This window comes from Vidua chalybeata, chromosome 3 (genome assembly GCF_026979565.1).
Source record: "Vidua chalybeata isolate OUT-0048 chromosome 3, bVidCha1 merged haplotype, whole genome shotgun sequence".
In the NCBI taxonomy this organism is placed as follows: Eukaryota; Metazoa; Chordata; class Aves; order Passeriformes; family Viduidae; genus Vidua; species Vidua chalybeata.
This window is the reverse complement of record NC_071532.1, coordinates 50,172,149-50,195,246: the sequence shown is the minus strand read 5'-3', so window position 1 is coordinate 50,195,246 and position 23,098 is coordinate 50,172,149. Positions and strand designations below refer to the sequence as shown.

General features: G+C 40.4%; 1 protein-coding gene across 1 annotated transcript in view; it reads right to left on the bottom strand.

The window, feature by feature from the left end:
- The window catches only part of ARFGEF3 (ARFGEF family member 3), an 86,958-nt gene that overhangs the window by 23,535 nt on the left and 40,325 nt on the right, over positions 1 to 23,098 (bottom strand). Inside the window, exons 9-23 of the mRNA XM_053937929.1 lie at positions 22,796 to 22,900; positions 19,766 to 20,090; positions 18,306 to 18,418; positions 16,665 to 17,575; positions 12,046 to 12,212; positions 9,906 to 10,071; positions 8,406 to 8,513; positions 7,946 to 8,161; positions 7,583 to 7,693; positions 6,117 to 6,267; positions 5,362 to 5,676; positions 3,614 to 3,747; positions 2,046 to 2,191; positions 1,171 to 1,350; positions 651 to 795 (exon numbers count right to left, since the gene is read on the bottom strand). Coding sequence (XP_053793904.1) covers positions 651 to 795; positions 1,171 to 1,350; positions 2,046 to 2,191; positions 3,614 to 3,747; positions 5,362 to 5,676; positions 6,117 to 6,267; positions 7,583 to 7,693; positions 7,946 to 8,161; positions 8,406 to 8,513; positions 9,906 to 10,071; positions 12,046 to 12,212; positions 16,665 to 17,575; positions 18,306 to 18,418; positions 19,766 to 20,090; positions 22,796 to 22,900 — 3,293 coding nt within the window. The remainder of the gene's footprint in view (positions 1 to 650; positions 796 to 1,170; positions 1,351 to 2,045; positions 2,192 to 3,613; positions 3,748 to 5,361; positions 5,677 to 6,116; positions 6,268 to 7,582; positions 7,694 to 7,945; positions 8,162 to 8,405; positions 8,514 to 9,905; positions 10,072 to 12,045; positions 12,213 to 16,664; positions 17,576 to 18,305; positions 18,419 to 19,765; positions 20,091 to 22,795; positions 22,901 to 23,098) is intronic.

The following is a 23,098-nucleotide window of genomic DNA, read 5'->3' as shown; positions in this document are numbered from 1 at the left end:
AGCCATCAACCATAACAGATCTCAATGACAAAGTTTAGGAGGAGAGTCACGTCCCTTACACATGACTTGTCACATTTAAACATACCTTCTAATGGGACAAAAGAACAAAAAAGATGGATTTTCCCATATTAACACATTTCCATACAAGCAAACATCTCTGGGAAGGATGCACATTATTACAGAAATGTGGTCTGTAATAGCACTAGGAATCTGAAAGCCTTGTGATCAAATGTCTGGACAAGCACTTGCCTAGATTATCACATTAAGTTACCATGAGGTATAAGAGCATTAAGTTTCATACAATAGGGAAGACAGTTCAGAAGAGACATGCTGCTTGGTACAGTCCTTTCTCCAGTAGGTCAGTGACAAATGCTCATCCAAGCTCAGTACCCTTGCACTACTGTCTTGCTCAGAATTATTCAAGTAAGCCTTCCTTTCTTATTAAAATAATTTGTTAGAATGTAGAAGACAAAAGATCAGAACAATATGTCTGCTTTCCTTCCTACCCCAGCTATTAAGTCAGATACTTTGGTACAGTTCTGGAGTGTTGTAGTGCCACTGTTCAGTCTGGGTATTTAAATATATTGAGTTAGTTACTGTGTCCCCCAGGGAATCAAAAGCATATTTGAAACAGTGCGGGAAGTCCTTACCCATAGAGTATTCTCCTACGAGGTACTCTTTGACCTCTGACTTGCTGCTGCTATGTACAGTTTCCAGGGCACTGAACAGGGGTCTCCATCCCGACTGGATCTGGGTAGAACACATTTCCACCAATTCTCCTATAGAGGTGATCACCTGCAGCCAGTGTAGGAGGGGTTAAAAAAAAAAGAACCAAAAATCAGAACTGATATACAGATGGATCTTCAGAAGGAATGAGAATGTTTTTAAACACATTCCTAGACCTCACTATGACAATCTAGATTATTCTTTAAAATTCTTTAGATAGTAGAAAATCTTTATTTAATTACTTTAAGGCCAGGTCTACTGTCTCTGTGCTCTGCCACAATGCTGGACTAGGTAGGCAGAGCACTCCCAATTCCTTGAAGATGATTAAGGGGCAGCATTCAAAGGGAATTTGGGAAACACTCTCAGGTGGACCAAGTGCACTCTGGAAACCATTCTTATGGGCATGGAGACCAGATACAGACACATTGATCACAGCTAACTTGCCTGGTCTTGGACATCCTCATCACACAGCTCCAGCTGCATGATGTGCTCAAAGGGGCGGAAAAGTGCCTCATTGAAGTGAAAGTGAGAAGGCTCGTTCCAGTCCATCAGCACTTCTGTGAGGATGTCATGGATGAAGGAGACAGCCTTCTGAGACACATGTCTCTCCTTGTGACAGGCAGCCTGTAGGGAAAGGAGAAGTATTAAACTGTGTCCAAGGAAAAAATTTGCTTTTAGTCAGACACTTTCAAGGGAGGTAAGCACTACGTTGAACCTTCAAAACAGCTTCACCACTCATGTGACCAGGGACCCCACTGTAATGAAAACAGGAGACTACTGCCCTGGAAACAGATGACTGAGACTCTGAGCTGCCTAGAGGTCCACAGATGTATGAAAGTTGGCTGACAATTAAAAACACATAGAGTTAAATATAAAAAAAAAAAAAACAAAAAACCACATAGATCAGAACTTGTGTGAAATGTTGTCATTTGTTTGGACCATGTGACCATTTTTCCCTTCCAAAGGTAGCTGGCTTTATAGGAAGCATCCCTTTATAGGAAGAATTGCAAAGATGCAGACACTGACATTGGAATATAGGCAGATGGAGGAGTCACTTAGAGCCACTTGGGGTGGCTTCGTTTCTTTCACCAGGCACAATTTGCATCATATTGCAAAAGTCCAACACCCTGTCCCTGGCCATTTCAGTCACTTACAAGCACACTCCCTGGCAGTATTGCAATTTATGACGCAGTGTATACAACACAGAGGAGATTTGACAATGTTGAAGGTTATACATTTTAAGAGCTATCAAGCCTTCTCCATCTTTCTCAGCTTTGTTGCTTTGCACACACATTCCCATTTTTGTCCCCCCTTCCTACCTCTACAAGGTGAGGAGCCACCAGGCTCCAGCAGCGCATGAGGTGGAGCAATGGGCGGGATTTACTCCTTACAATTCTGAGCATGGCATCCCCAAGTCGGAATAAGTGAAGAGCACTTCTCCTGTCCTGTGTAGATTTTACTTCACCTACAAGAAAGTATAAGAATAAATCAAAACTAAGCATCAGCTGCTCCTCCACTCCTAAATGTCTGAGGAGGAATTATAAATTATTGATTAAGTGATTAATTATTGATAAGCTTTAGTGGGGGCGAGAAAAAGAAAGAAAAAACCAAAGCCAATATAAAACACAGCCTATGCCTGTGTAGGTAAAAGGACAGGAGATGGACCCAAGTTTAAAGGTTACTAAATATACTTTAAGTATATTGCAAACATATGAAAGACAAAGGCTTGGAAAAGTCACGCAGGAAAGTTAAGCAAGGAGTCAAATAACTGATATTAAAACCCAAAATGGTAGTTATGAAAGGTTTTGGTGACATCTACAGGAAAGATTATAAACTGCAAATTATTTAGCTTGGGTATTTAACTTTGTATCTCTTATTAAGCAAAGGATACAAAGAACAGATAGTGAGAAAATGCTTTTCTGTTCCCCAGTCACTAACACTTGTTATTTCCTGTTGAAAGGGAATCTTTCATTGCTCTTACAACATTTGGAAAGACACTTCATCCTCTCATTTCAAATACACTGATGCTCTTATCTCTAACAAAAGATGTAATCAGGGGACATATCACTTTTAAAACAGAAAACAGCACTTAATTTCTCTATCTTAATTTTAATTTCATTATTAAAATGTTAGTTGATTGACCACTACATAACATGAAAAGATTAAATATATTTATTAAAACTAGAGAAATTCATGTTGAGGTTTGGAGACAAGCAAGACCAAAAAACCCAAAATCTTGAAGTGTCATACTGAGAAAATGACAAGTAGCACTTTAGGGAGAGAGGAAACCAATTAAATTGGAGACAGTGTCTGACACAGGACAGAACAAAACCTGTATGACTAATGTAGCTTCTCCAGGCAAAATATAAATTTACGTGAAGTTATCTTCCTTCATGTCCAATTCTTCTGCTCTATTTGAGACAGTGATGGAAACAATTTACAGGCTTTGTACTTTGAGGTACATACTCTACTCTTGGGGAAAATCAAGCAGGACAAATCCCACTGCTTTAACATTCTTCATTTTTGTGCTCTGTTCTCTATCGCCCATTTCCTGAACACTTCTGAGGTTATCCTACTGTCAAGTATCAAACCTAAATCCACTGTCTTAAGTCTAGACTGACCCAAGCATCCATACTGGCCTGGGTTCAAAAATAGAGCTGTGATTATATATACTGGCAAACAATTAGCACCCCCCAAAGTCTAAGAATCAAATAAATGTCCTGTGATGTGTTTCAAAGCAGGTGTGGATGTGGTCCCTGACCAAATGAAGTGCTCAATCTTTTCTAAAGACAAAAAATTGTTCCCACAATCCTAATAAGAAAGATTAGTCCTGTAAGCAGTACAATTGCATATAAAACACTCTGTACAGGATCTTCAAGTGATTTACCTGGCATTGCTAGTGAATAATCAACTGTATCTGTGACTGAATGGAAAAGCTGGGCCTGAGAAGCCTTCTTGAGCTGGTAAAGGAAGCCTGCCAATGCCGTCAAGTTTAACTTGTCAGCAGCATCTTCAAAAAGCCTGTAGGTAAAGAACAGAATCTAACTGAAAAATTCATGAGATGCAGACTTAAATGTGTATGTAAGAGGAAAACTCCTGTCTGTTTGTGGCTTCTATATGTTGGCTTTCGTGACACATTGGTTATTGAGAGCTTTTTCATTTATACAGTGCTGCAGCAAGACTTTGATCTAGAAGCTTTATTAATTGGAGGGTGGAAAGCAGGTTGCTATGGCATCAACCAGAACCCTTTCAAGATTCAACTACAGTGCTAAAACAGAAAGTCACTTTTTCAAGTTAACTTAATGCTATAAGCCATTCATGAACCGGTAACCAAAAAAAAACCAGTTGAAACAGCCCAGTCCTCACAACACATATCACCATAGCTTCTCTGACTTTAGGGTTACACCAGTTTGCTCCATGTGAATTTACCAACCATAACTTGAAAAATAAATTAATTCAAGTCTTAAACTGAAGGTTACTGTACCTGAATTGCTAGTTTGGAATATTTTGCTGGTTTTGGCTGGGATAGAGTTAATTTTTTTAACAGTGGCTAGTATAGGGCTATGTTTTGATTAACAGTGCAAAATACAAGCAAGAGTTGTTATTTTCAGCTGCAATGGGCTCCTAGGATTTAACAGTTAAAATCTGTACACATAAAACAGTAACTGTGGTTACACTGGAGGGAATCTCCACAGAGATTACAGTGAAATTTCATACGGTGCAGCCAGAAATTGACAAAAATATGGTTTTCTGTTATTGCTTTTCATGAAAAACTTTCTATAGTCCTAAGAAACAAGGGATTAAAATCCTAATAAACATTTGCACTTAAGTAAAAGGGTAGAAATGAAACCAGCACCATTAAAATTACAGAATCGCTATTCTCTAATCCTCAGAACCAAGCTGTATTGTAAGTTTCCTAAATAAAAGGTATTTTTTTGCCCAGAGTCAAATTTTACAAGCAGTTCATGCATTACTTTTGGCTCTGAATTTACACATTACACCTTCCTATGTGCAGAGATCAAGATAAAAAAATGTCAGTTGGATCAAAAAGGTAATTGCAAGCATGCAAATCCAGGAAGTTTTCAACTGTAGCCTGGGCTGCTTAAAAAAATAGCGGAAATAATATCAGTTGGCAGACCATGATCAAAGGACATTTAATACAGCCATTCTGACCATACTTGGTTCCCTTCCTCAGCTGGACACACCAGGGAAGCCTGATGAACTGTCCACACAGCCCTGACAGAAGCAGCTGCTTTCTGACTGACACGGGTCTTGTCAATTAGTCCCTTCCTGTCAGGACAAGACACCCCTTTACTTTGCTTAACTGAATACAACATATCAATTTACATGCAAGAAATAAATCCACCACTCTCAGGATGCATTTGATTTGCTTGGCATATTCACTGCTGTGCACAGACACACCCAGCTCAGTACGTGCAGGTACTGCAGAGATGAAAAAAAAAAACCCAGGTCTTTTGGAAACTGCTGGCTGTGACAAACATGCAGCTCTCTTGTGAAATTCAACTGAAGCAAGTGGCTGAAATGAACAAAGATTAGACCCACTGCAGCAAAAAAGGGCCACTTTGGTACTGCTTTGGGAACAAGGATTCTGGCTCCTGACAGCAGTGCTTTTACCTGTCAGCCTGTGTGGAGAGCGTGAGAACAGCCTTGGCAGCACTGGTACCACACAGCAAACTGCCTCCACGGAAGTCAAAAGCTCTGCCCTTACTGCTGTCCTTGATGAGATCCTGGATAGAAACTGGCTGAATGACAGGGTGGGTGCTGAGGGTGGTCTCTTGCTCGGGGGTCAGTGCCTGAGGAGCCTCCCCGGGCTCAGAGTCTGGGTGCTGCCCTCCAGGTGCTTGCTGTGACTGGGTGATGGTAAGGGAGGGCTGGGCAGCACCATCACTGAAGTGGGTGTGCTCCAGTGTGCTGATGTACTCACACACCCTGGGAACACACAGGAGAAGCAAAAATTTAATAAACACCCCAAAACAACTCCTCCCTGTACTAATCACAGGACATTTCCCTCAAACCATAAACAGATGCTTTCTAACTCTCAAACTACACATAGATAACCTTTCTTCTTACACCCTTTGGCCTCCCATGTGCCTAGACAGCAAATAGTTTGGTGGAGGTGCCTGAAAAGCCCATTTAGGTTCCTGGGTCTGCCACAGTCTTCTGGTAACTTTGAATCTTCTAAGCATTGATTTTGCCCCGAGAAGTGGTGGAAAACAGCACCATCTTTTCTTTTAGAGATATTGGTAGTTAATTCACTCTGACACTGTTTATACAGAACATCACAGAGTTTGCAAAGCCCTTTTTCTCAGTCCCTTACTTTCAGGCAACATGGCCTGAATTCTTGCTATATTGGGAAAGCTGGTGAGTACCTGAATACATGAGGCCAACAGTCCTGATTATGGCTTCCCATCTCCAGACCCACATTAAGGACTGCATCCATACACAAAACATGAGCAGTGTGCAGGCAGACTCCCTGCACTTTCCCCATCTGCTCCAGTTTCTGCTCCACTTTCTGTTTCACTGTAGCATAAAAAAAAAAAAAAAAAAAAAAATTAACTTCTTCAGCTTTTAAACAAACACTGGTTTGTATACAGGGTGATGGCAAAAGATTACAGTCTGAAATCTATAAAACAACATGAATTTTAGACCAAAGAAACGTCAACCAAATCAGAGAAAACCATTTCTTCCTAATAAACCTAAGGTAGCTTTAAAACTAAAATCCTTTCTGACTGATCATATATACATGAAAAAAATCAGTGCTGGATTGACACCCTCCACCCCCAAATTCACATCCTGTTGCCCACAGAACAGTTGCAGATTGCCAGTGATAGATGGCCAAGTGGATATTTATTTTTACCAAAATCTCCTTTGCCATGGAAAAAAAAAATAGCATTTATGGATTTCCTATGTATTTCCATACAGAAAATGTCACCAAAAAGCTCTTGTCAAAGTAAAACTAATCTTGATCTGAGCTACAACCATTTGAATCTATTTATTTTTTCTGAGAATCCCTGAAAAGTTTTGTTTGCATGCTGCATTGGAACGGAAACAAGTTTTGAAGCTTTGCAAGCTTTCACAGAACAGATCTGTTGGCCTCTGGCCACTGCTGCTGCCTCCTCTTTGCTTCAGCACAGTCTGGCCAACAAAAGCTTGTGTAAGCTCAGGCTTTCTCAGTTTTGTTTTCTCTACCAAGACAACAAATTTAAGTACCAAGCAGGGTCATTTGTGCAACACTGTCTTTTGTTATGGGCTTCTTGACATTAGAAACATAAATAGAGGAATTTTGTGTACTTCTTCAAATAGTCACTGGAGACAACAACTGACTTCAACTTCCACTGTGTTTGAAATGGTGGTATAGAGATGCTAAAAAGACACATTTTTTTATTCCATTTTAATCAAACATGATTCAGAAACAGTTTTAAATATCTGATGATGATGTCAAAAAATAATCAAGGATATATAAACCAGACAGGGAGAGTGATGTAAGCTCAGCTTACATTACTACCCAACACACAAAAATCCTCAAATAAGCTGTTTCTCTGATGCTCTCTGGTTGTACTAGCATCAAAGGTCTAAAAAGTACATGCTGAAAAATGCTGCTGGCTTATGCATTGTTTCACAGATTTCAGTTCCATATAGAATATAATTAGTGGGACAGTATGTTAAGAACTTAGGACAGCAGGCATGTACTGAAGACACACATCCCATGTGCCTACTAGCAAGTGGTGTACAGCAGAACAACAGAGGGAAATGCCACTATGTGTGGCAAAGTGCTTTCCAGTTGCAGCCTCACAGGCAATGTGAGATGAGGTAGGTAATTTAATCATGTAGTTACCTTGAGCTATAGCATCACTGGGTTCTTGGATTTCTTTTTCCTCTTTCTCTTCTTGGACACAGGAGGCCGCAGACATTTGGGCAAGAGCAGATGCACAGTTAGCAGCAACTCCTGTAAAGCAACAACACAATTACTGTATGACCAACATTTCCTCCCCAATCCCATACAACCTCAACAAGAGGTAGGGTCAAGGAAAGTTGGCTGGATATGTTTATGCTGTAGGGCACTCTATGTGTATTGCCGCCATCCATGTTCCTATGCAAAACTGGAGCAGGATGCTGCATTTCTTTCTCCCAAATTCCTTCAAGGAAAGTTACCATCCTATTCTATGAATCTGCCATGACATCCCCCGTGCAGCATTACCTAGAGCACAGCTCAGCCGGGCTGCCCTCCGTAGTCCATCCAGGCTCACACAGATGGAGTCCTTCTCCTTCTGGTTCTGCTCTTTGGCTCCTTCTGCTCCCAAGATGAAGGCCAGCCCCTTGGAGCTGCCTGCCATGCGGCCGGTCAGCGGGGTGGACAAAGTGTCAATCAAGTTCTTCCAACAGCCAATTAAAATGTATCGGGCAAAAGCAATTCCTAGAGTGGGAAAAACATTAATACTATTACTACAAGAAAATGGCACAACAGAAGCTTTACCGTTAATGGTAAAAAGCCAAGTCACATTTGTCCTCTGCATGCTGAACTGCCAATTCACATGTACGATGTACTGATATACTTTCTTTTTAAATTGTTATTCTACACTATTTATCTGCATATGCTTTTGGTACATAACAACTCACTGCTGGATAACACACTCATACTTATAATACAGTCTTAGTACCTGCAACAACAGAATCATCTGTCTTCCGGTTCTGGGAAAGAGGAGATTGAGCTGAAGCAGATGCCATCAACTGGCCACCAATTGCACTGCTGCCCAAGCCGTCAATGTCTGCCAGAACATTAAAAACCATCAGATTACTATTTGACACACAGATGGCACAAGGAAAGCATGTCTTACTGGTTCTGTGTTCAGCTAAGTACTAGCACTCCTGACTTCTCAGGTGTGCTTTTTTGTTACTCTTTCTGGCAGCCTTCTAAAGCCTTAGTATAAACATGAATTGTGGCATCTTAGGTTTTGCCCAGTATAACCAATGTTTTGTTGAACAGGGGAGACATCCCACTCTCAAAACCTGCTCTCCCCCCTCTTCAAGTTACACAATGAACAGTAGAGATTTCAAGGTATTACAGTTCAGAACTTACCACACACTTAAATCTCTGCATTTCTCAGTATAATATTTCAAATCTTGCTAAATCCTGTGTTTAGATGTTTCCAGACCTCAGTCTGAGTCCTCAAGATGCCTTGGGATCCTATTTCCTAAATGTGATTTTTAGTAGATCTGTGTATGCTCAATCTCAACAAAAGAAGTACAACCCCTTCTCCAACACAATGAAAGACCCGTTTCTCGCAGAGAGTTTAATGTTAGGGACACCAGGTTGATTTCCTTTCTAACAAGCCCCATCTCCGCATCCGGGTATCATTTTTTCAAAGTGTTTCTTTTCTCTTCCCAGCTCAGTAGCTAAAAGTAACACTGAGCTCAATACAATAAACACTTTCAGAGCAGTGCCCTTTGATCACCACTTAATTGCTCAGCTGAAGCCATTGTTCTCCCTGCATACACTATTTTAATTACAGACACATTATAGCAGACAGTGCATTTTGTATCAATACAGTACCATAGCCATCCTGCTGTCCTTCAACTGATACAATTTGATTTTTTTTTCCCCCTCAAATGAAGCTAAGGATTGCTTCTACACACTTGTGCTCCAGGTTTTCAGCTTCTCTCTAGTGCCATTTGGCATATCCCTGGCATAGCTCAAGCCTGAACCAAGAGGAGTCTAATCTGTGGAAGGCTTCCAGGATCAGATGCCACTATTTATATTTGTACTGCACCGCAGGCACACTGAAATGGCTTTGCTATGACATCAAGAGAACAGCAGCCTTACTGTTTATCATTAACAACTATCAACTCAAAAAGAATTGAAGCTGCCAGAATTAAGAGATGTTTTGCTTCAGTGAACAAAACTACTCTCCTTGTCTCCCAGGGATAGTTTGGATTTTTTTTTTTAACCTGTGCTTCAAAACCACTCTGATGAGCCAAAACAAACACTTAAGTACCGGCCACAGCTAGGTCTGGCTCCTTCTCTACCGATAATTCCACGAGACACTACATATTGCACGATGACACGCTGTTCTGTATGTAACACAATAAAGCAGCATGTCATTGTAGTTTGTTTTAGACACATTTGGAAGTTAGTCTTGCCACCATAATATTGTACTGACCCGTCAGCATGCTGATAAGTGGAAGGCTGTGCTCCTCAGGGCTTCCCCAGTATCCAGCTTCCCCTAGCATGTTCCTTTCTAGTACCTGGTGGTACAGTTCTTCAACCCACGCCTGGGAAAATACCATCAACACTCCACTGGACTGGACCTGCTTCATGAACTCCTTCTGCAGAGAACCATAAAAGCCAAATGTAAGAAGATAATAGTATAAGCCCTACAGCATCAGCTCCCAGATCTACTTCTGAGTAAGGGATTGCAGAAGTAGAAATTAAGTTATGAAAAGAATTAACAGAGGATTGCAATCTTAGAATTGTTAAGATTGGAAAATATCTTTAAGATCATCAAGTCCAACTGTCAGCACAGCACCATCACCATGTTCACCATTAAACCATGTCCTGAAGTGCCACACTCACATGCTTTTTGAATGCTTCCATGGGCAGTCTGTTCTTCTTCCTTACAACCCCTTTCAGGTAAAGAAATTTCCCAGTATCTAATCTAAACCTCCCCTGGCACAACTTGGAGTCATTTCCTCTAGTCCTGTCACTTGCTACCTGGGAGAAGAGGCCTACCCTCACCTCACTACATCCTCTCTTCAGGGAGTTGTAGACACTAAGAAGGTCTCCCCTGAGCCTCCTTTCCTCCAGGTTAAACAATGCCAGCTCCCTCAGCCACTCCTCACAGGACTTGGTCTCTAGACCCTTGACCAGCTTTGTTGCCCTTCTCTGGACTCTCTCCAGGACCTCAATGTCCTTCTTGTACTGGGAGTCCAAGACTGAACACAGGATTTGAGGTGCAGCCTCAGCAGTAGAAGGACAATCCCTACCCTGGCCCTGCTGGCCACACTATTCCTGATACAGGCCCAGGACGCCACTGGCCTTCCTGGCCACCTGAGCACACACTGGTTCACGTTCAGCTGGCTCATCAGCACTCCCAGATCTTTTTCCCCCAGGCAGATTTCCAGCCACTCTGCCCCAGCCTGTAGTGCCACACTGGGTTCTTATGACCGAAGGGCAGGATCTGACACTTCACCTTATTGAACCTCATACAAGTGGCCATGCCCCATCAAGTCCAGCCTGTCCAGATCCTTCTGTGTCTGTCTCTGCAGTGGAGAATGACATGAACATGAACAATTCTCCCTTCTCCTACTGCAGTTAACGCAAGATGCAAATCAGAATGACAGTTTTTGCGCAGTGACAAGGGGACATGCTGATCTCTCGCTATTTCCACGAGGTAGGAGTAGGATCTCAAATCCAATTAAAAGAAGTTGTGGCACCTAATGCGGCCTGCCCAGCAACTGAGCCTTTCTGCATTGAAGTCATCAGATGAACTGGTCTCAAATTATTTATCAGAATGATCTCTAAGAATACTTTGTCATGATCAGGCCTGTTGTGCACACTGAATCCTCTAGAGGATGTCCTGAGTCACAGATCTTGATCTGCTGCAGAACACACCAGAACTAAGGATGATGTTAAACTCCATTTGTTTTTGACATTATCTAGCTTATAAATTCTCTTACACTGGAAGTTCAGCAATAATTATACATTTTGACACATTTTTTTATTTTTTCCATATATCACTTTTTTTTTTTGGTTTTTCAGAAAACTCTGAGAAAATGTCTCTTGGGCAACGAAGTTCAAAAACATGGATCCATGTTTTCAAAACTATTTTTAAAAAGCCCAAGAAGGGGAGGAATTCCAGGTATAACAAAAATCATAATTTCACATTACTAAGACCTACTTATTTTTCACTTTAATTTCTCATGTCTTTATCTACAGAAATTCAAATTGAGTATTAGGCAAAAGAAAAAAAACAGTTGCAAGATGAACGTATGTTCATGCACATTGTCAAGAGACAATACATGATGCTAATCTATTCTGAAAATAGTTTCACCATCAAAATGACTGTGACCTTAATGACAATCTGTAAGCAGCATTCCTTCCCACCAAATCACAGAGTAATTCAGATGCACAACACTTATCATGCAAGATTCATAAGCAGCTTGGAGAATGCTTCATTTGCAATTACTATTTCTCCACTGAGCAAGCAGCCTGAAAGCTTTATGTGTGGGCTGGTTTATGTGAAACGAAGCAAAATAAATTTTCATTTTTTAGAAACAATTATCCCATATTCCCCAACTCACCAGCAACACAGGGGCTTGGGCAGGCTTCTTCCTGTAGTAATCCGAGTTTGCCAATTTTAGGTTGAGCAGCAAAGTGTAATGTGATACCACATAGAGACTGTCTGCATTCATCAGAGTCTGGAAGTTGAAATTTAGGTTTCCCTCAAATCCTGGTGAGTGCATCATACCTAACAAAAACAACATGTGAGCTCTCATATTTTACACAGATTTTTTCCTGGAAAAAATATCAGAAACTATCTCTAGCATTTTGGCAGCAACAGATTGCTGGAATAGTTAATGAATCATCAGAAGAAATTACTCTACTAAACATACTAGAGTAGGGAATAGAAAAATAAGTAGTTCATCTAGAATGCAAGACAAACGGAACACTCCAGTCACAGTCCAGCAAAACAATGTGCTAAATTTGAAATAAGCAAGGAGCACCAGCATTCATTGGGATGACTACCACATACAAAGCACAGGGCAGGATACATCTGCAATGCTAACTGGGAAAGTGAGGTGGAAAGGAGCAGACCCAAAGCTTGTGTACTTAATTGAAAATACAGTGCACCAAATGGTGTTAATAAGATTAACAACCCTTTTATCCCCCTAGTAAACCTGCTCTGGTTAAGTCATTTGCTGGATGGGGACTGGAGTGCTCCACACCCTGTAAGACCAGTCTGTAATCATCATTCTTGTCATGACCTAGGGTTATGTGGACAAATATCTGGGGCCAAGCTGGCTGGAACTAGTTACAACTCCAAGCCCTATTTATTTCATACAAGGCCTAAATAGCTGAGCACTTGCACTTCTTTCAGACCCAGAAACCACCTGTAGTACTCACTAGTCCTGAAAACACTATTTGTATGAAGCCTACAACTATGCTCAATGGCACAATCCCTTCTTCCCATGGATGGCAAATAGCTGACCTACTTTTAGAAAAATATCAATCAAGTATGAGCAACACCTAATTGAATCCCCGTGATCTGTAGTCTGAACCATGAAAAAACCAGAAATACCAGATCCACCCACATTACTCACAATATTTCATGGTTTTCACATCAACTGTGAAATCCATTCATATAATATCAATTAGAGAAGATTAATAAGTCAGCTTTATCCTAAAGGAATGTTTGAAATGGAACAAAAATCAGCTTCCAAGGTTAGTTACATGACGAAGCAAAGCTGTGTAATTTGTTAACTGCTGCAGTAGTTTTACTGTGAATATATTCCTCCCACCATAAAGCTCATACCTCTTCTTAGACAAAATACAACAAACCATTAACATAAAAAAAAAAAAAAATCCACACACAGAAAAAAAGCAAATGTTTTTCTTGCCTCGTGAGGGTTTGAAAGCTCTGTGCTGCTGCCTTCTCGGACTTTCCACTGTCGTCACTTTGGGGGCGTGGATAAGGTGAATAACTGTTTGAGGGTGGATTTAGAAAGAGAGTAACTGTTCCAGGGTGGGACTAAAAAATGAATATCTGTTCAAGGGAGCAACCTTTGTGGAAGACGGGTGATAGGGTCGGCCGCAAACCACACCCACGCAGGCTGGCATTGCTTGGGGTAGATTTCTCATGGTGAATGTTAACAGAGAACCTTTACCTATTACCAAAACTGCAACTATGTGCTTGAAAGTAGCCTGTGAGTAGTTGTAGTGATTTCTTTCTCACTGAAAACAAAGATGCATCTTAACACTCTGTCGGATGGAGGATCATTATATTGATGCAGATATCTCATCTCCCACTGTTTTTTTGTCTTATCTCTCTTAAATATTCAGAGACTAGAACCTGCTAGAGTAATAAAAATCTCAACGCAGAGACATATGTAAAAAAAAACAAACCCAAAAAAACCCAAACCAAAAAACCCCAACCAAACAAAGAAGCCCACTTCATTTTAGTTTAGAATGTTTAAAAAATGTGCAACCTCCTATACAAGATTACAATTAAAAAGAAAGGTGTAGAAGTGCACAGAAAAGTGGATACTTCATTAAGGGCATGTATTTAAGTACCAAAAATTGTTGGGGAAAAATATGTTCCTTAACTTCCTCTAAAATATGGGAAAACAACTGCATTTGTGAGATGCTGAGATCACAGAAAAATATGATTATACTTACCAGCATAAAACCCTTCCCTTTAAAAAGTATGAAATAAATCTGAAGATGAACTAATTTACTCCTAACTTTAGAGTTAACCAACTTATTTGTGAATTTTAATTTCACTATAACTCTGCTTAGCTGACTTCACCTTTTCCATGCTTATCTCAGTAATGCCTTAAATTCCTACCTCCATTCATTGCCTTTCAATCCTATGAAAACATCCTAATTTTACAATGCTATCTATTTAAGGACCTGGCTTGTAGGAAAGAATACTAAATTATTCTTCCAAAGTGAAAGAAAAATCAAAAAATGAAACAAAGCAGTTAAATAAGGTCTCCCAGAAATACAAAAATACTGCTTCTATACTGACTGGTCTCAGAACTACATCTATGCCTTTTCTCAACTCAAATCTTAACCAACTCTCAAATTTCCCCATGTATTCTTCAAGACATGAATAAGTGTTGTATATACAATGAATGGGATCAATCCCTCTAACTTCCTCACCTAATTCGTGCCTTGAGCAGCTGGTGCTAATGAAGGACTCCTAAAGTAAGGACCTACACTTTGCTTATAGAGGCAGATCAAACTGGTGTCTTAGAAGCTCTCTGGGGGAGTTCTTAACCCCTGCCATTTGTTTCAACTTTCCTAAGTATCTTTCTCTAAAGGTCTTCAAATTCATAGCTCTCTCACCTATACAGGAGCACAAGTTCTCACCTCAAGAGGACTGATGGACATTTGCTTAAGATCTGAGGTACAAGTTAAGGGACTGCTTCAGTTGGACTGAGTCTCATTCCAGGCATCCAACTGAAACAGGAACTGCCCAGATCTTACAAAAACACTGTACAACTCTGCTAGAGCCACATTGTCATGAAAACTCCAGGATACCTCTTCTAGGCTGTCTTAATACATTTTGCTACTCCACTTTTCCGCGATTCCTTACTGAATGGTGTCTTTCACAAGTACTTCACAAAATCCATCTGGAAATGTGGTGCACATTTTTAAAGTACAGATTTAGCCACAGGGGTGGCTTTCTTAGAAAAGTGAAGGGTCTCTCACAACAATCTAAGCCCAAGACTAGGTATCTTTTTAAGATACACAAACCACAAATCATGGATTTAATGCAGAAATTGAGTTATGTTCTTCCATTTTACTCACTGTATTACTCACACTGAATGCCAAGAAAGCTATGTTTAGTCTTAAAATCTAGACTTCTCCTAGGTCCACATCTTCCAAAGCTTTAAAAGCACTCTATAAAGACTTTACAGACAAAAGGGAAAATAAATACTCATTCATGCACAAGGGAACAGGTGCACAAAGGTTTGAGCTAGAGGTCTAGCACTGGTCTTTCATCATAATCTCAAGACTACACTTTTTCAGGAAAAAAGAAATACCTGTGACAGAAAGGGTGCTCTTGAGCCCCTCAATTAGGAAAGTAGTTAACATTAATGCCTCTTTTAAGATATTTCCTTTCTGTGATATAAAATAGCCAATGTTTCTTAAGAATACCATTTATGATCTTCCTGAGTTAGGGTTTATTTGGGTAGCATTTAAACAGGATATCAGGAATATAATCTTATTCACTCAGCTTCATTTCTAAATTATGCTGTATGATGATGGGAAGAGTCCCCCCTTCTGACTCTGTATGAGTTTAATGTGTGTGAGAGAGCACAAACGAATGAAGCAATGGTTAGGAGATGAGCAATAGGAAAGGCAATTGCAGTACAGTAAGTTAAAGAAACAGAGACATAAATTTAGCAAACATTTTCATTTTGGCCACTGTCAGGAAAGTGAAACCCTTCTAAAAATATGTATTTACACACCTTTTAAATATGCTATCAACAGGACAAACTAACCTTTGCATTACTTTTTTTGTTTGTTTGACAGGTGAAGATCCCAAATGTTCTAATAATGAAAGAACTGAAGATACTTAATCTCTTAGAAGACAAGATCTTAATTTTCTCTTTGTCTGGGCTTTGAGCTTTGTACTTATTAGATAGCAGCATTAAGAAAAAGAAAACAGTGAAGACAAACTCTCCTCTTTCCCTATCCTTTCTAGAGCTTACTGCTGTGGAATTGTTACCACCCTCTTTGTGAGGCTGGCATTACTAATAATATCAGTGCAGTGATGTATTAAGCTACTTATATCTCATTACAAACCGGTGATGGTACTTCCCACACCCCTCTCATGCTAACGGGCAAACCTGACCTCTCTTTAGTGACACCATGTGCAAAGCTTCTCAACAGAGCTTCACAAACCTGCCAAGAGGTATCTTGCTACAGTAATCTCCACTTCTTTTTTGATTCAGGACACAATCCAGAGCCTGTTAAGAGTCAATGGATTTACCTCCCTTTGGATCAGTGCTTGCATATTCAATTTGCTTTGCCATAAATGAAATATGTTCCTGTGGAGGAATGTATGGTTTAAAACCCAAACCTCCTCATTCTGGGTATGTTCTCTGAAGATGAAATCCTACAAGGGAATCTGTGTACAGTGCAGTCAGAGTGTGCATGCTGGTTAGACAGTAAATATTTGCTTGCAAACCTGAGCAGAATGTTGAAGAGAAGCTCTGCAGTGCTCCATCCACTTCTTCTATGCTGGGAAGAGCTATAAGCCTAGGAAGAAGCGCTTCAAGTGACTGGATGAAGAGCCGTGCACTGTGTTGATCCGCTTCTTGGCTCTTCAGCAACTTCAGAGAGAGAGCAGCAGTGCGTAAGGACCTGTGACCTGGGCAATCCCGTGGTGTCTGCTCCTCATCAGCCAGGGAGCAATTGTCAGAACCTATGTCTGACACATCAGACCTGCCCGAATCCTTTTCTGCTGCCATAGAATACTGATCACATGAATCAAACTCAGTCCTAGAAAGGTCCTGGTCATCTACACTGAAGTTACTTTCACTGTATCTGGATCCATAGGACCGGGTCTTGCAATCAACCGATAAAAAGTTAGTTATATCTGGATAGACTATGGTGTGGCTTCTTTGAACAACATCTGGCTGGTCAATGGTTTCTGACTCTGGTTCTCTGTAATGAATCTCTTTGCTTTCGTGTCCAGCTGGAGATGGCAGGGAGTTTTTTTGATTTTCTGGATTATCCTCTGGAGTTGTTTGTCCCATATCCCCTTCCAAAGTAGTCTGACCAGTGTCTGTGGTAACACTAATACTGATATCGGGACTCTTCTCATTTCCGGATTCCCAGGCAGGGTTTTCTGAGGACAGAATGCGTCTTTGCCACCTGAAGTCGGCATCATTGATCTCCATGGAGTCCCTGCATGTCTCAGTCCCATCCTTCAATTCTTCCATGCGCTGGATCAGCAGCTGGATCTGCTCTTCACTAAGACCCCTCCCTTGACTCAGCTCATCTAATGTTCCAAGCAGGGCAAAGACGCAGGACACTGAAGCGTAACAGGCTTCAATACCACCTTTGATGCACGCTTCCGTCATCCCATCCATGATACTACAATCAACACAGAGTTTATTTAAGTGATGTAACATGTATGGTGAGCACATCACTGTCATTCAGCACCATCTTTCCATAACCAGGAAAAAAGAAGGGAACTTAGCCTTTAAGACTATTCCTGAGAAAGACGATTAGTGTAAGAACAAATTATTGAGTCTCCCATGCAAACATGGTCATTCTGTAAAGGGAGTGCCAACAAGAGAAAGTTACCATGCATTCATACCAGCATGCACAGCATGTTCTCTCTTACAGACAAGCACTTAACCTAAAAAGAAAAAATCTCAACATCCAGCTGAACTAAATTTAAAGTCCTGAAAATCATCTTATCTACAAGATTCGATCTTCATAAGAACTGAGAACCCTTCTTGCTCAATATGATGATGATTAAATTTTCTATGACCTTCTTTGGCTTCATCTAGAAAATATACCTCTAAAGAAATACACATTTATTTTACTGCAAGTTTAAGGACCCATACCCAAAAATTTTCAGCTGTAAACCAGCATACTTGGGAATTTTGGCAAACTCAACGAGGTAGTTATCTATGTCTTTAGAAACAGGCCCAGACTGATGACAAACCAAGCAAGAGCTTTTACACCTTTTTCATTTTCAGAGCTTATTTAACCAGGCAGATACCCTGGCTCATACTGGGTATGCTCCTGAACTGCTTAAGTGTTCTGTGCGCACAGGTTTAAGACAGAAGAGGCTAAAGGCAGAAACAAAGCGTACAGCTTGAGAAGATCCAGATGGGACTTCCTTTTAGAAATAGACCTCTTCTTGGATTCTGACTCAGAAGAGCTAGGCCCTGCCAAATCACAAAGCTGCCGAGGACTGCCAAGTATCTGAAAAGAAAGGAAACAGAAGTAAGTAGAAGATTATCTAAGCATTATTTAAATACAATAAATAAGTCATAATTCTATCAAGTCCTGGAACCCAAGGTAGCCATACTGTAATTTCTCACAGCAAATGAAAATGGCACAGTGATGTTCTACTTATTAAAGCTACCTTTCCTCTTTTTAGATGCAGAAAAGCAAGTAAAGGAGAATATTCAGCAAGAATCACATTTAGAATGTTCTCCAATGCTTTACTTTTTTGACTGATTTTTTTTCATCTGATACTGCACACAAGATAATTTTTATGCCTACATAAGTATGTTTTAATTATAGTTTATACCACAGGAGGCCTCTCTCCTCAACCACCTAGTTACAAAATTATGGAGTCATGCAAAGATAGGCAAAGTGATTCCTTAAGACTCAACCTGCTGGGTGGCACCTTGTTAATGCCCACCAGGAAATACAAACAAATATGTATTAATAAGCCCAAAGAAGCAACAGATATGTCCTGTACAAAACAACATTAGACTAAGCTTTTCCTAAACTTCAGTTATCTTGCTATTGTTTAAAATGAGAGAAAGATAATGACAAGATGACTCCTAGTTTAGACAGGAACCAAGGGGGTGGCTGTGTGGTGTTAAGAGAGATTTTTTCAGAAACAGAACAGCTTAGGTATGCACAAGCTAGATGAAAAATTCTCTAGGAGATACCACTGTTCCTACAAATTACATAAATTTCCTTGTTTTCCACAGCATAAGAAAGGTGCCCATGTGGAATAAAAAAGTCCATAATTTCAGCTAGTGCTGGCACAAGTCTCCCAGTGTTGCACTTCTAGCACTTTCAGAGACGCTGGGCAAGAGGACAGAATAAACTGGTCTTGAAATGGCTTATTAAGCCATTGGCAGCTTTCTTGTATCTATTCAAATAAAGCTCCAAGAAACTGGATTTCAAAAACCTGGCATGTAATCAAAGCATATATTCACCTTAATGCCTGGAAACCTCACTGTGAGGATGTGTCTGGGGAAGGATGCCAAAGAAGTTACGAACTGGATCGTTATGCTCTATCTCACCCAAAAGAGCAGTCGTGACTCAGTGAAGGATCTGCTCCATGCAGCACCACAGCACGAGCACTGACGGAGTTGCCAGAGTAGCTTGTGTTATGGAGACAAATATAGCTATTACAACTGCATCAAACTATTTGTCAGAGTGGTGCTGATGTACCAGCTGTGCTCAGAAAGGACAATTTCAACATCTCTAAGTGGGAAGGTTTGATATGCATTGTATGCACGAGTCAGCAAAACTTACTGTTAAACACTTTGTTTTACATGCCTGGATTTGCACATGTGATTGCCCTACCTCTTTCATAATTTTGATGGCTTCTACTCGATGCTGAGGTGGTGGGTAAAGCAACATCCGGTGATACAGAGACTGTAGCACAGGCTTCATGGATTCCACTGACCCCACCAGTCGAACCAGTTCTGCTGCAATATAATATATGGTCCGTGCAACGGGCCCACTAAGGGCAGGTGCTGTGGAAGAACAACCTGAACCCCGGCCATGATCAGAGATCCCTGAGGAAGGTGAATCAGCCTCAAGGCAGATGCTGCTGTGGGCAGAGGTGATAGTTTTGTCATGGATTGGATTTCCCAGGATTACTATTAAGGCTGGACACAGTTGCTTCCTGAGAAAGAGAAAAGCAGCAGATGGTAACTGGAAAAAAAATACTCCTACAAGAACAGATTGAAAATAGCCCATGGTTAAATTAGATACACACTCTTGTTTTAATGATCAGTCAAACAGCAGTGGTTAGATAGAAAAACAAATTATGCCAGGCTTTTTTCATCTCTCAAGCATCAGCATGCGAGTCCATATGGAAATGCCTCTGTGTGCTGTAGAAACATGGTAGTGATTTTGCAAGTTCATGTTGCTGCACAGTGCTGTCCCTTTGCAGGATAGCATGCCTGCCTCTTTCACTGGCTGCAGCCTATCACAAGGTAGAAATCCTAGGCTTCGACTGCTCAGTGTCTCTTTTTCAGTTCACCTTGGGAGATTTAAAAAAAACTGACTAAGCAAGAACTAACCTATGTTAACTAGAAGGCTGAATGTTCCATCACTGAGCTGCACATGCATTATTTTAGTAAGCACCCTTAGTTATGAGCCTCTGTTTGGCTGTCTTTTGACAGCATAATGAAAGCCCTCTGCAATAACTCAAAGTGTGCACTATACTACACGTATGCCACTATACAGTAAATACCTATCCTTCCTTCAACTGTCTAACACTCATGTTAAGTGATTCAACAACAGCAGATCACTCTTCTGTGGAACCAAAGCCAGCTCAGCATTTTGCTCCATTAGCTGCTATTTCAGCTTTGAACTCACGCACTTGACATTTTACTTCAGTCTGCAAGACCTTAATTTAAGAAGTCAAGTGCTGCATGAGAATGAGTCCCAAATCTGGTTTTCACCCACATCTAGAGGTTCAAGTGAGTACCTGGAGCAAGCACCCAATTACAAGTAACAATTCATAAAACACATCTTCATAGTAACTACATTTTATTTTCTCAAGGTTTTATGCAGTCTCGAATTTTCATTGCTTCTCTTAACAAGATATCTGAAACAGCTCAGCTTCCCCAAGTCACAGAAAGAAAACCAGCTTTTAATAGGACATCAGAATCTTCTTAGGACTTTGAATCTTCTTATTCCATTTATTTCTCCAATCAAGTACATTTCAAAACATAACAATTCACTGCTTAAGAAATATGCCTGTCTCAAAGCAAGCATAATCACAGGTTGCAACAACAATATATTCCCCACACATTTTAGTCCTATCAAAGTGTTTCTGTATCAAACAATGGAGAACACTGTCAGCACACAGAGCTAAATTTTCTCTGTCTGCTCCCTTCTTTATCCTCTTTGGGAACTGACTACAAAGTGCCAGTTAAAAGTGAAATCTGTGTGCATGTAGGCAACAGCTCCTTAAAGAATAATGACAGCCACCAGTTTGCATCACAACTTCACCAGATAGGTAATGTATTAGGGTGTACAAAATGTTCAAGATGATGTTTGCAGCTTAAACTGTTTCGTATCTTCCTAGTGTTTTGGGTTTTTTTTCTCCCACTTAAGCAGGTAGCTGAAGAATGCATGTTCATTCCTTGGCAGCAGTGCAGGTTAAGAAGTCCCACCCCTGATGGCTTGCCCTCATGGTACACAGTTAAGAGATACAAACACCTGTAGATTTGCAGCATAAGCTGGATTGTCAAAAGCACATATATAGAAAATAAAACAGGAAGTGTTTTCTTTTAACTGAGATCATTTCAGTGACCTTGCTCACAGGATGGCCCCACAGTCTGTCACATAAGCAGAAAAAGGGTTGGGTGAAATTCAAAGGCAGAAACTTCTTAAGTGAATCTGCCATGAGAGAGAGAGTGCTGCTCGTATGTTAGACCTCCAAGAGGTCCTTGTGCAACACTGCCAAGTGTTGCCAGTCTGAACACCTCCCAGTCTTGCAGCCACTGACGTTCCTGGGACAGCAGGGGAATTACAGGTGCTGTTCCATGTTCCATCCTTAGAACTGGGCCCAAGTCAATAACTTCAGTTTCAAAAATTACGGGGTAAAAGCACAAGAAACACATTGGTCATTAACAGTCATATATATCTTTCCTTAATACAATCACTTGACAAGGTCAAAGATGGGCACAGACTGCAAGGAACTGCATATTAGTTAGTTACATTCTTGCTTTATTACAATGACTCAATTATCCACAGGCTATAAAAACCCCACTATTTCAATCACAAGGAAAGCAGGATTATTTCAGGTGCTTTGACGTGATGGCACCAATTTAGAGGTAAATATGAACACCAAAAATATCAAGCTTTCCTGGTGAAGTATATTAAAAAGGAGAATTTCTTGATAAAATAGAAGCACCATTAAGTCTATTTAGCCTCAAACCTTACCCAACAATGTAGGTCATAATAAGCATTTCTGGTCACCAGCACACATTTGACATTAATTTTGCTTATCTTCCTGTATTATTGTATCAGAACATTAAGAATCTCAACAGTACCTTCCTACAACAAGCAGAGCATCTCTATGTTCAATGCCACACACAAATCCAAACTACTGCAGAAAACATAAGAGGTTTTCTATTCTGGCTAAATCCATTAGACTTCATTACAGTGATAATTCACTACCGGGATTCAACGTGGTAGCTGAGCAGGCAGTCCCAACCAATTTTATATGAGGCACAGAAAGAACTGATACTAGGTTAACAGCAAGCTCTGCTCACACCTGGAGACTTTTTACAGGTTTTTTTTGCAACGCTGAGGGGAGCAGGTCCTTTTACATTTACAAACTGAGTATTTGCATTAGTCTTCAGATGTACTCACCATATTAGATCAGTGAATCCTTTGTGCTGGTGCATGCTAGGGGAGGAGCTGTTCAGCATGGAGAGGATACACTCCAAGTAAAGAAGCTGAAGTTGACGATTGTCACTGCCAAAGAAAAGATGCCATTCACACTATATTAAAACTTAATTATGTTTTAAGTTAATAATACTTAATTTTCTAAAATAACCACATTAGTTCACTTGAAAATTACACCATAATTTATAGCAGTGATTTATTTTGCTTCTTTCCATCAATTTGCAATGGTGTGATCACCTGCATCACCCCATTTATTTTGTAGTGATC